General features: G+C 38.5%; 2 protein-coding genes across 5 annotated transcripts in view; one reads left to right on the forward strand and one right to left on the reverse strand.

The window, feature by feature from the left end:
* The first annotated feature begins 1,491 nt into the window (after positions 1–1,491).
* On the forward strand, positions 1,492–5,481 carry gmnn (geminin DNA replication inhibitor). Its single transcript, XM_044335774.1, has 7 exons — positions 1,492–1,598; positions 1,916–1,980; positions 3,476–3,577; positions 3,673–3,826; positions 3,934–4,016; positions 4,467–4,577; positions 4,889–5,481. Exons 2-7 carry the CDS (start codon positions 1,930–1,932, stop codon positions 5,102–5,104), a joined length of 717 nt encoding a protein of 238 aa, XP_044191709.1. The 5' UTR covers positions 1,492–1,598; positions 1,916–1,929; the 3' UTR covers positions 5,105–5,481.
* Positions 5,299–13,061, reverse strand: part of ripor2 (RHO family interacting cell polarization regulator 2) — a 65,074-nt gene continuing 57,311 nt past the window's right edge. For all 4 annotated transcript variants that reach the window (XM_044335768.1, XM_044335770.1, XM_044335769.1 and 1 more), the window contains exons 15-22: positions 12,679–12,841; positions 12,429–12,558; positions 12,119–12,280; positions 11,835–12,008; positions 10,969–11,171; positions 10,767–10,850; positions 9,798–9,888; positions 5,299–9,334 (exon numbers count right to left, since the gene is read on the reverse strand). In XM_044335768.1, the coding sequence (XP_044191703.1) occupies positions 9,234–9,334; positions 9,798–9,888; positions 10,767–10,850; positions 10,969–11,171; positions 11,835–12,008; positions 12,119–12,280; positions 12,429–12,558; positions 12,679–12,841 (1,108 nt within the window). In that variant the 3' untranslated portion in view covers positions 5,299–9,233. The remainder of the gene's footprint in view (positions 9,335–9,797; positions 9,889–10,766; positions 10,851–10,968; positions 11,172–11,834; positions 12,009–12,118; positions 12,281–12,428; positions 12,559–12,678; positions 12,842–13,061) is intronic.

The following is a 13,061-nucleotide window of genomic DNA, read 5'->3' on the forward strand; positions in this document are numbered from 1 at the left end:
ACTGTTGGGAAAACTTGTTTCTCGTGGCAAACTTAGACTAAAAGTAAAGCAATCTGGCAACTTTTTCAACAAGACATCATAAGTACTCTCATAATGATCGCCATAGGAACCCTCTGCCTTATCATACTGGTCCACATTTATTGGAGATATTTGTTGGGAAAGAGTTTATGTATTGCTACTTAATTTTTTTTGACTAACAAAGTCAAAGAGATATCCTTTAAAATACTTCACAGGGTTTATCCAACTAATTATTATCTGCAGAGACTCAAGAAAGACATTGATGTAAGTTGTACCTTTTGTGGGGAACTTAGAGAAATGCTGGCACATTTGTTTTGGCCTTGCCCACGTACAAAAAAAGTCACAATTTATTGCTGATCATATATGTTTGGATTCATTGAATATAACAGGAATCTCTGTTTGCAGGTCTATTTGATTAATTTACTTAGTATTCTGACCAAATGTTATATTCACAAATCCAAATTCTCAAGCAAAAAGCCAAACTTCTCAGAGCTGACTGTCCATATCAAACAATACATCTCTTCAGTATCTGAATGTACTAATAAAAAGCTGTTAAACATATAACTACTGTAAGCTTTATAAGATATTTATTTAACTATTTATTTCTTTTTTTATTACAAGCTTTATTCCTCTCTGTTTGAACTCTCTAAAATCTCTTCAAAACAAAAAGAGTATATGTATAATCGATTATTATAATTACATTTTTGGAATCATATAGAATTGCCTTTATTTTATTTTAATAAATCTATTTACTGCACTTTTAATGTTATTATTATATTGTCATTGTCTGTCTATTTTGTATTTCCTATTACAAGACTTGATTATAATTTCAATTGAATGGACTGTGATGAAATGGAATATTATGATCAATAAAGTTTCAATTGAAAGAACAAACAAAAATAACAACAGCACTAAAATCTCAACTGTCTCAAATCTCAACAACTGTTAATTTTTTGATGAACTCACTGAAACAACAGAACATTTTTCTTATGAATGTAAATTAGCCAAGGCCTTTTGGGAAGATTTTCACCACTGGTTATTACCTAAAGTTGACCATTTCTCTGAATTAACAAAAGAAAATGTGATTTTTTTGGTATGTTTATGAAAGATGGAACACATGACTTAGAAAATAACATAATTATTATTCTTGGAAAGTCATTTTTACATAAGAATAGATCCCCGAAACACAACCGAATTTCTATATAGTTCACAAGGAGCTGTGCCATTATTTTTTATCACTGAAATGAATGTAGAAGAAGAATGTTTTGAATCTTAAACTTGCAGAGAAGCTCTAGGACTCCTCTTTTTTTTTACTAAGTTTTATTTTATTTTATTTACTTTTATTACCCTTTGTTTTATATGTGATTGTTATATGATGCTTGTCTATTGTCTGAAAAGAAGTGTTTAATATTGTACTGTGCATTTATGTTTATGAAGAACTGTTGTCACGTTTAAATAAAGGTTCTAAAAAAAAAACGTCTTTACCACGTGACTGAATGGGCGTATTTAAGCCCCTGGCGCGAGATCTACAGAAGAAAGAAAGGCTTCCGCCACAACAACGAGGTTACTTCTCATCAATTGTAAGTTGATTTAACGCTTATCTACTTTAAAAATGTCTCACTTTAATTCTCACTACATCTGCTGCTCTTTAAGTATTTATAACAACAGCTAACTGTCTATTAGCGTTAGCAGAGCTTGTTTTAGCTGCGTCAGTTGGCCGTTTTTCTACAGACGAGGCCGCCTTGTAAACTTGTATTTTAATAAGCTAATGAGTTCGTATTTTATGTTTATACGGTAAACAATCAATAGCAGACTTTCACAAATGTGTCACATCAAAAGATCCCGTTTACTTTTTAAAAAATGTGTGCTAACTTTAAGTTAATAATTTCCTTATCAGGTCTGTGGAAGAAAATGAGTGGAAAGCTAAGCCACAACCAGCAGAGGTCTAATGAGAATATAAAGGTGAGTGACGTTGATAAATTCTCTCTTAGAAATCTGTTTTTCTTGAAATTAATGTCACCAAATGTATTGTAACAGTTAAAGTTCAGGGCTCACGGTAATACACAAGTAGAATATTAACACGATATATAACTGCTGACGGATGTATCATCACACAGGCCCTTCTGACGTGTTATTAACAGCTGGATCTCAGTGTCTGTAGGTGAGACTGGGGAGATTTTTGACTCTTCTGTGTCTGTCAGGAGTCCATTATCCAATGTAAAAACGTTTTTGTTTCGGTTTTATTTGTCTTGTAAATAACTCGCAATATAGATGGCAGAAATGAGACTGTGCATAGACTGGATATTTAATTCAAGCACTGGAAGAAGACACTGTATTGTCCACACTGAAAAATTATCCTGTGGTTTCACCACATGGCGTTTAAAAAAACACAATACAGGACAATGGGAAGGGGAATTACAGGGACACCACATCAACAAACAACATAACTTGAAATGCATAAATGCAGTAGACGATATGATGCAATAAAATGAGAGAAAAGCAAAATGCATGTGCATTAATTCAAATTCCAAACATTAATTGGTAGTTTGAACTGGAATAGGCCTTTTTCACAGATGACATTTTGGCATGTCACAGAAGGAAGAGTACAGATGTAAATGATTGAAATAAATTATGTGCATGCTGTCTTACTGGGACACCTGAATATAATAAGCCATCATTAATATTAGTAACACCTGTGCTCTTCCTACTAAGTCAAAATGTGTCTGAAAAATCTTATTGGAGTAGATTGGTGTTAAATGACTGCAGCAATGAAAGGAGATTATTCTTCCAGAATTGTACTGAGTGGCAGGAGACTGTATAACTGTCTCTGTATTGACTGACTGTTTCTCGGAGAAGTAAAGTTTGAATCTATTGTGAGCGATGGTTCTGAGAAAACGCTAAATTTGTCTGAGCAATGTTGTGTTCATTAGGTATGACATGCTGCTCAGTTGGCTCCTGGTTAGACAAAGAGCTAAGTGTTTTGATTTCTAAATGTCTGTACTTCAAAGTGTCAGACATTGTCTCCCTAACAACTTCAAATTGCCCTTTTCTGTAGGCATGAAATGCACAGGCAGTGTTGTGAAGCTGTAGCCAAACTTTAACAAACTGCTCCGTAATGAACCTTGAAGAAAAAAACACTTTCCCACGGCTGTTGAATGTGGGACCTGCCTCTATTCCCACACCTGTAGGCCTGTTGCGTATGGCAGTGTTGTTAAGCCACTTCACTTATGCCCTCTCCCATGGTGACAGTGTAACTAAAGTAAAGTGTGAAAAGTGATGCTAAGCCTCAGTGAATAGAGACTTTGAAAATGATTTTGAAAGGATTCACTTGGGAAAGGGTGTATGCCACTGTTCTGGCAGGACTTTGCTTTCTGGTTTTTGTTTACCATCCTGATGTTTTAGATTTCCAAACTACATATGGTCACATTTTAACTTTGGGGTTTTTGATGTCTTTCAGAGCTTTTTCAGCCCATCTCAAAAGGCAATGGGCCCCCCCAGGCAAACACTGCAGGTCCTCCAACTCTCAGCTGTCAACAAAGAAATGGGAAGGTCTGCTAAGGTATGCACTGGCTTGTTGTTTTGGTTAATGACAGAACAAGATCTCTGTAGTTGTCATATGTAAAACTGACTTCTAAGCTGGTGTTCTCTCTTTAGGCAGGAAAGGTCATTCCCAAACGGAAACAATGGAGCGCAGAACAAACCAGAGGTCCAAAGAGGGTGAAGGCAGAAGTCAAATCAACCCAAACAGAAGAAAGTCAGTGTTTGACAGATGGCATGTCCAATGAAGCATATGAACTCATGGTCAAAGGTAGGGATTCACAATAAAAGAACTAACTAGCCCCAGATTGAGGTGTGTGTATACCCCAAAAACATCTTGATTTTTACCTTGACCTTAAATTCCCGCTATTGTTCTAGAAACACCACCTTCCACTTACTGGAAAGAGGTAGCTGAGGAGCGAAGGAAGGCCTTGTACAATGTTCTACAGGAGAACGAGAAGGTGAGTTAATCGCTAAGAGACTGCTAATGTTTAGCTGTCAACTGAGCTGTTCCCACGCTCCCACCGGCTGAGTCAACCTTAATTGGCTTCAGTCCAGCTGGCACTCGATTTTTGAATTAACTCTGCACCTGAATACACTCATTGAAATCAGTTTATTTAACTTTGAAGTAATAACGCTGAAGGTGCCAAGCCTGTAATAAAATCTGATTTGTGGATTACTTGCCAGATCCAAAAATCGGGCCTAATCCACTGTTCCCAACAGCTTTCATTTTATTTCCTGAATGCTTCAGTGGGTGATTGTGGTGTATTTAAGATGCATTGCTTTGAAGCTGTTTACTTTCATTTAATCTCAGTTGAGTTTGCCCATTGTACCACAGCTTTGCTTTTATACGTTTGGCCTTTTTGATCTTGGTCTCTGTCGTGCTTAATGTGTTTTGTGTTTTTTACCAGTTACACAAAGACATCGAGGCCAAAGAGGAACAGATAACAAAGCTTAAGGGTGACAATGAAGAGCTGCAAGAGCTGGCACAACACGTACAGTACATGGCTGATATGATTGAGGTACGCACACCAGCATTGCTCGTCTGTTATGTCACACTAAAGAGACAATGTTTGGTTGGTGTGACATTTTGTTTACACAATAACTTATCATTTTAATCACAGGCATTTCCTTTTATGGTAGAGAACCTGGTTTGAATTAAAGCTTATCTGCATAAACTTTCATTTCAAACATTTTTCTTGAGCTAACTCCTTTAATTCTTTATCCCAGAGTTTATTTTAATGTCGCATACAGGGTGATGCTGTCATGAAAACCAGTGCAATCTGGAACAACTTGTTAAACTTTAACCCACTATTTAAACTTATTTATTTAGAGGCTGACTGGGAAGAGCCCAGACAATCTGGAGGAATTGAGGGAGATGGCCCTTGATGTGGAGGAGGATGAGCATGAAGAGGAGGATGAGTTGGAAGAAAATGACAGTGAAGTGGCCCATCAGAGTGAGGAAGAAGACTCTGATTGCAGTCAGAGTGACGCAGAGGAAGAACAGACCTCAGACCATGAACAAGTGGGACCTTCAGAGCAGGATTAACTGACAACTCTTGGCACATCATGGGACATTGACCTGCTTAATCAGGTCAGCAGATTGTAGCCAGTGTGCTTTGGCAGCAACAAGTAGACGTCATTTGAGTAACTAGCTTATAATTTTCTTTTTAAAATGTACTTCAAACTGCATTTTAAGCCTTTAACAGATGGGGCTGTCTATCTTTTTACAATATTTTTAGCTTTTGCTATCAACGCCTGTGCTGTCCCTACTGTGAAGTCAAAATGTTTTGTGGAAGTCTATTGAGGCATTTTTGCTCCAAGGATGGCGTTATGTTCAGCCCTCAAGTGTTTACACTGTGAAATTGTGCAATGTTATGCCACAGCTGTGTACATATGGTTAATGTAAAATAAACATTTTTTTTTTTAAAAAACTTGACTTATGTTTAGGTTTCATATATATATTAGATTTAGGTATATGAATCTTGAATGGGAGTCTGTTTGTTTGGTAAACTGGGTTTGTCTGGCATGCAGACTTGATTCTGAAAATGGCTTCCAGGTGCTGGTGATTATGGAAAAGACTGCATAAGCAGCAACTCTTAGTCTGCTTTTAGTAAACAAACCTGGCTAGAGATGCAACAACTAGTTGATTAGTCAATAAACAACCACCAGTTATTTTATCTCAAATGTAAAAATTCTGATTTCCAGCTGCTCAAATGTGAATATTTTCTGGTTTCTTTAGTCTTTTCTGATTACTGATATCTCTGGGCTGTCAAGAAAATAATTGACAGTTTAATTGAAAATAACCACTAGTTGCAACCTTAAACCTGGCAGGTGTAACCTGCTATTAAGCCACGGAAAAGACGCAAGCATTGAGGTGTTTTCATACAGCTTTTAATGCTTGAAATACTATCATTGCCATGTCAGAATATCTTGCTGACATGGCCAGGAGTCCTGAAACAAAATGTGGTAAAAGGTTACTAGAAAAGTAAAATATCAAATTACATATTTTAAACCACCATTACAATTATCCAAATACTTTTTGGTTAACCTCAGTCAGTTGGCTTTATAAGTTAGGATTTTTCTGTTTTCATTTACTAGCCAACAGTTTTTAATTTATCTTTCTACTGTTAAAAATGGGGTATTGTGCAGCTTTGGTGGATGAACGCCACCAATGGTTTTATTCAGTGAAATTGTTTCTTTTGTTTAACCTTTCAGGTTCATGTAAACCAGTTATTTGGAAATATACCATCTCGACACAAAATTTAAGTTCAATATGTGATTCTTGAAGTCGTAACACACTTGGAAACGTACCACAAAGTCTGTGAGAACACTGATGCAGTATAAATTTAATCACTGGAGGGTGGTAAAGAGTCATCGTCAGTGTCCAGAACATCAAAGAAAAATATATGAAACTTTTTCATTGTGTATTTAAAAGTGAGAAACGGGCAGATAAGTTTTTAATTCATAATGTGATCAATTAACCTGCATGGTAACAAGGATGTTACTCTTGTCTGTACTGTTAATGTACTATGTGTGACAATCTTTTGTCCCCTGAATATTCAAATGTAAATCAAATCCACAAAGTCACTGCTCACAAATGACAACCACTGGTCTTGACACTGACTGAAGACTGTAAAAAAAGAAAAGCCTCACAACTTTGTAATTTTAATTATGCAAAAATAAACTTTATTGCAACGTTTGATGAGCAGAGGAAATACTGCTAACCACAATGGAGAAGAGTAGTATGCAACTTAAATGGATCAGTACTGAAGCTCTCGACCACAGATATGAATAAAGTTCAATTTCAGCAAATTGTACCAAGTTATTCTTAAAACCAGTCTCTAAATAATTAAAGATGTGCACATTTTGACAACTTGTGCTTTTTGTGGTGATTCAGAATTGAACAGCCAACGAATCAACTTATAACACTGGTCAACTGCAAGTTTGTAAAAAGAAAGTAGCTCACTCAAAAGTAATGAACAGACACTGAATGATAAATTGGATACTCTACCAAAAATACTGTAATGCTATTCACATCATGGAAGAAATAAAAGTAACTGTTACTTAAAATATGGACCATGTTTTGCAAAAAGCTGTATAGAAAAAAAAAACACCATCTTTAGCTTTTAGTAACAACTTCACACATTTACAGATTATAATACAAAAGAAAAAAATACATTTCATAAAAATATTACCACTTGTTTTTAATTAATATGGCTTTATTTTGACTGTGCGGTTAGAACCAAATGTAACAAGATTCATATATTATGGATTTGTCTTATTTTTAAGTTGTGCTTCTAAAGGTAAGTCTGGCCAAAATGCAAATGTTGTATTGAAAATACATTCTCCTTGATGAATTATGAGCTCTTATTAAAAGACAATTTTAAGAATTAATTCTTCCTTTGGTTACAATAAGTCTCAAGTAATAAAGTAACATTTCTAATATATAATGTCCCATTATGTTTGGGACCTTTTTAGGGAAAAGAAATCTATAATACTATTAGACTATCAGCAAATCTTAATCTTCTCCAAAATAATAATTAATCTACTTTAATTCATCCAAAATAAACTCCAATTAAAGTTAAGCATGGCAATAACATAGAGGCCTTTTTAAACGATAAACAATATTTCAAATACTAGACCTGATCAAAAATAGAACATAAATATACAATTCATTTACATAACAATGTCATCTGCACTATTACAGTTTAACTCCAGAGAATATTAGAATTACAAGGAGTGAATAATAAATAAGGTGTGTGAACAAATGTGAGTTTTGTTGTCGTGCACTAGCACCGGACTCAGTAGTACAGTTACGATGAGACAGGTTGGAATTAGACGCTTAACCTCGGGTCAGTTTTCCCCAAACAGAGGAGACCCGAAGAAAACAGAACACTTCACTCTGCCGCTTCTCACGATAAACGCTTCAATTCTAATTCTGCTATGAGCTCACTATGAATGTGCAGGCTACACCTCTCCTCAGCCTAAAGGAACCTCCTCTCTGTACAGATATATTGAGAAAGTGCATTCTCACGCGATTCTAAACCGAATTTATTGCCCTCGACTGGCTCCGTACCTGGTAGGAAAAAAAAAAACATTTACAAAAGAGTGTATCGACCCGCCTGCTCGACCATATCAAGGCTCAAATGGTCAAATCTGTCATGTCGGATAGATGCAAAAGAGTCACATATGTACAGAAAAAATTGCACTTTGTTAAACTGCAAGTATAAGAAAACTGCTAAGTGAGTCTCGTTTGTTCTTTTCCTCCACTGATAACTGAGGTCTAAATCTGTTGAGAACTGTAAACTGCTGTTAAACTCGGGCTCTTTAACCATTTAACCTCACTTTCTCTCAGAGGCCATTCTCAACGTCCTGCCGCAACACACACACACACACCTTTCAACCATACAAGAATCCCTGAAACCCAAAAAATGGAAAGTACTAGAAAACAGAACTTAAATATACATTTCGAATACAACCACATACGTTACACCGGCCGTGTAAAATATGCCATATTTACATGCCTTACAACAGTGCAAATTCTCCAAAAAAGCGCCAGAAAACATCTTCTATGCACCTTAATGCAAAAACCACAAACTAAAACATGAGATAAACAGTGATTATACAAATATTATAATTAGAATATTGCGTGAAACGACTGACTCTGTCACAATCAAGATGATAATTGATCAGTGAATAAGTGGTACAAGTATTTTGTGCTTGTGTGAAGTGGTGAAGATGCATTGCTCAAATTTTACTTTCTGCAAGTCTTTGGAGCAGCTTTCAGCGACGTCGTGTCCACTCAAAATTCTCCAGTTAAACCCAACATGACCAGTCTGTCTGGCTCAGAAAGCAGGGGGAGGAAAGGGTGAGGTGTGTGTGTGTGTTTATGTGTGTATATGTGTGTGTGTGTGCAGGAGGGGTATAGGTTGTGTGTCTTCATGTTTAAGACAGTTTGTTTGGTGTTAGTTCCTTTTAGGAGGCAGTGTCAGTAAGAACAGTGATCAAAAGTGGTGACGGTGATCTTTAAGTTTGTGCCAACATCCTTTAAACAATAAGCAGATCCATAAACTGATCAAGTTAGCAGCCCTGTGAGGTGTGCAGGGTGGGGTTAAGATGAGGGACAGTGCTGGGCTGGGATGGTCGTCTGGGATGTTTTTCAGTGGCACGATGGCTCAGAAGGCAGTGGTGACGGCGTTGCCTCGCCGCGTGCCCAAACGGATCATTTCTCCCGGCACCGTGTCCAGCTGCTCGTATGCCAGCCGCCCCTCCTCACCTGCAACACACACACACACACACACGAGTGTTACCTTGAAGCGCAGCACCTCCAAGCAGCTTTCAGTGATGACAAATAACTCACTATTTCTCAGATTGAAAAGGTGTCTATGCAGTCTTTATATTTTTTGCTTTAAACCACGATGAAGGTGAGTGAAGAGGGGTAAAAAAATCATCATTCAAAGAAGAAACGGAGAGTATCTGCACACTGGATTTAAAGCTTGTCATGTTGGTCGTTTACCTGATGAAGATCAACACACTGATTTTTTTCAATCAAGTTAAATTTTGGCAGCTTTAATCCAGTGTGCGCATACACTTTCTACAATTCATCATTTACTAACTTTATATTTTATGGTGCGAAGTAAATTGAGGAATGTGTCTGAAATGCAAGTCAGAAATAAAGATGATTTGCAGACGAGCATCAAAGCTGAGCGATGTTTGATTTCCATAAATCTGCTACTCACCAAATGTGAGCAGGGTTTCTATGGCGACGTGGCGTAGCTCCTCATCAGCTGAATCACACAGCGCTACCACCGCTCTGATACTCTCTACGGCCTGCAGGCACACAGACAGACAGAAAACATCTCTGTAGAGGGTACTTGTGAACAATCCAGTGGTTTAGTTTCCACTTTTTTCAATGTCATATATATAATGATGATGGTGAAAATAAACATTATAAACCAAACTGATAGAAAAAACATTAGACACAGTTTATATTTGTATCAGCCTGACGAGTAGCTCGACTCTCACATGACTTCATGCTGAATCAGTGTTTCTTTCAGTCTCATAACATGGCAATAACATGTTTAACAGTTTAGCTGAATTTATAAAATTCTTCATGCTCCACTCACTACTTCCCAGTAATTTCTGATCACTGTAATCACCCCTCCTATCCACACCGACTGTGAAGCTTCCTAAAACGACTACACTGAGGGACAAAATCCAAAGTCCCTCGTTCTGTGAAAAAACACATTTTAAAGTTCAGCTGTGGTTAATATGAAGCTCCAGTGGTCCCATTAGCCAAATCGGGTTGGTATTTTTGTGCTGGCAGTGTGAGTTTATTGCTGATGTTGTGTCCTGGGAACAAACCTAATCTACATGCAGCTATGAGGAAGTATCCCTCAGATGCAGCTTGGCAGGGAAACATTGTCAAGGGAAACAGGCTGGATTTGTGTATCTTAGAACTGTTGAACGCCCACATTAGCTTCGGGTGAACTTTAGAATGCATTTTTGCATTGAAACAGGGCTGCGGCTTTGTCCTGCATATTTCACAATAAAGCTAGTGGGTATTTCGTTAAGACAGACTTGGAAAAATTACAAACCACTTCTTTAAACAGTATTGCTTAGAAAGACATTTAGCCTGAAAAAACACAAACAGAGACCTAAAATCAGTACCACATTCTTAGTGTCACATGATGCAAAAGGCCACTGACCTGCAGACAGCTGAGAGCTGAACACGCTGCCCTTTGGCTCTGAACTCCGGCCTCTGACAGCGCCTGGGTGTAGCACTCCACTGCCTGTACACACACAAACATTCAAATGTGGCTTGTGGCATCTGTCAGGAGTATCTGAAGTGGTGTTTCTCTACCTCTTTTCTCCTTTTCTCTTAACTCTCCTTTCTTTGACACTACTCACCCTGGTCTTGAAGTGGCTGTGTGATGCTGCAGAGGAGAGGTAGTCAGCTGCTGCCTTGTTGACCTGAGGATCCTCTGCAGTGAGTAGGGAGGCCAGAGCCCTCAGGGTGCTGTTTTTAGGCCACAGGGATGACAGGGGCACCTCCTCCAGCTCTGCTAGACACCGAGAATAATCCCCACTGCACAAACCCTCTGCAAACACCTCTGAAGATGAGACACAAACACACATGTCCAAGTTTAAACCATGCAGACGAGTCTTTTCTGCTACCTACCTATCTATCTCTCTAATCATAGAAGCATTTTCTGAGCTGTCAACAACGCAAGGTGACCCTGTTTACAATGACTGACTGGTGATTAGAGACTTCTTGGAGCTGAAAACCTCTGGGTGCATGGGGACATGAATTTGTGGTGGAAATTGATTTTTTGCTCTTTTCTGTAAAAAATAATCAGTAAAAAACAAAAATGATTAGCCTCAACTACTGTATATTGTATAACTTCCTCTCCAATCCATGATTATTATTATTCTTTATTAAACACATGTTGTAATGCAACTGTGAGCAATGTGGACCATATTCCCACACTCAGCACTTTCATTCAAACACATGTTCTCTGTTATCACCATCAAAACGTTTGTTAGCTTGCGCAATTGCTCATGTTTGTATACAGTATAACATGTAGGAGAGTTTACACCAACACAGTTCCAGCTGCTCGTATTATCTGCAAACAGTCCTGCTGATCAGTCAGAACTTATGTACAGTACAGTACATATAACTATCAAATCCAGCTTGATCTTTGTTGTGCATGAAAAAAAAATATCCTCACTTAAACATTGGGGTATTAAGTTATTAAAGGGTGAATCCTGCTCACCCTCCCTGTCCAGGTGCAGCAGGTGTGTCTCCATGTCTTGTACTTCATGTTGTAAGATGTAGCCGTAGAACTGAAACACGGTCAGGACGTCCTGGGAGAGCGCAGAGGCCAGAGGATTGTGTGAAGCTACCAGGTCGCTCCTGTCCACCATCTCGCCCACGACTGTACTGATCACTAGAGAGGGACAAAGAAAAAAGTGTAAACAAGCACCCGTAGACTAATACTGAATGTGTAGAAGTGTAACCTTTGGCTTGTTTGCAGGAACAAAATAAATGTGAGCCAACCTGTGTCAGCACTATGTGGGTTTCTTTCCTGCAGCACTGCTGTGTAGCGCTGGTTCATGTGTTTAAACACTCTGTCCAGTGTGGTGTGGAAAAGCCCTGCAGACCCACTGCACTCTGACCACAGAGTCATCAACTCAGGGCGCTCTGCGAGTCCCGGGAGAACTGAAAAAAAAACAACAACCACAAAACAGAAGGTCAGACGCTAAAAAAACTCAAACCAGAAAGTCCTTTGTGTATGCAGATAAAATGTTGTTTGGTAAAACACATAAGACAACCAATGAAACAAAGGTTTTCACTTGTTGGTACGCACCATCAGCAGCAGATGTAATCGCTCCCAGTCTGTCAACGCTGATCTCTGCTAGCTCTTCTAACAGCTGAGTCTGACCTGACAGTTTGAGGAGCAGACTGCGACGCTGCCACATACCCACCCCGCTCAACAACTGCCATTACACAAAGAAACAAAAGCAAATTAGATGTCTGATACACAAAAGTCAAATTTGTGGGGAGGGGTTTGTGGCTGACATAAATCATTTTGTAACAGTTATCAGAAGGAGCTCTACCTGTATGAGGTGATTACAGTACTGCAGGTGGATGACGATAGCCACGTCCAGGTTCTCGTTTCCAGTGGTGAGCGGCAGGGGGCTTCCCGCCACGCTGTTGCCCACCCCGGTGTCCTCTGTTAGGGCTTCGCTCAGGTGTCCTCTGGCCTCTGGATGCTGGCCACTGAGAGGCACATAACCAGAGTCACCACCGAGTGGCAGCAGAAACACAGAATGACAAACTACTCTGCTGCCCTGATGCAAGATGATGCAGATTTTCTGTCCAAACCTTCAAGTAGCTGATTTTACATTTAGCACAAGAAAGCAAAACTATACTGCTGTTGTGTCTTACTGTGCTTTTTCATATGTGATACCTTAACAACAAACTTTAATTTTCATTCTTA

This window comes from Thunnus albacares, chromosome 19, assembly GCF_914725855.1.
Source record: "Thunnus albacares chromosome 19, fThuAlb1.1, whole genome shotgun sequence".
NCBI classification, from domain to species: Eukaryota; Metazoa; Chordata; class Actinopteri; order Scombriformes; family Scombridae; genus Thunnus; species Thunnus albacares.

Coding starts and splice junctions, on each gene's coding strand:
- gmnn (XM_044335774.1), top strand. CDS start 1,930: ATGAGTGGAAAGCTAAGCCACAACCAGCAGAGGTCTAATGAGAATATA. Junction 3,827..3,933: donor ATATGAACTCATGGTCAAAG/GTAGGGATTCAC, acceptor CTATTGTTCTAG/AAACACCACCTTCCACTTAC. Junction 4,017..4,466: donor TTCTACAGGAGAACGAGAAG/GTGAGTTAATCG, acceptor GTTTTTTACCAG/TTACACAAAGACATCGAGGC.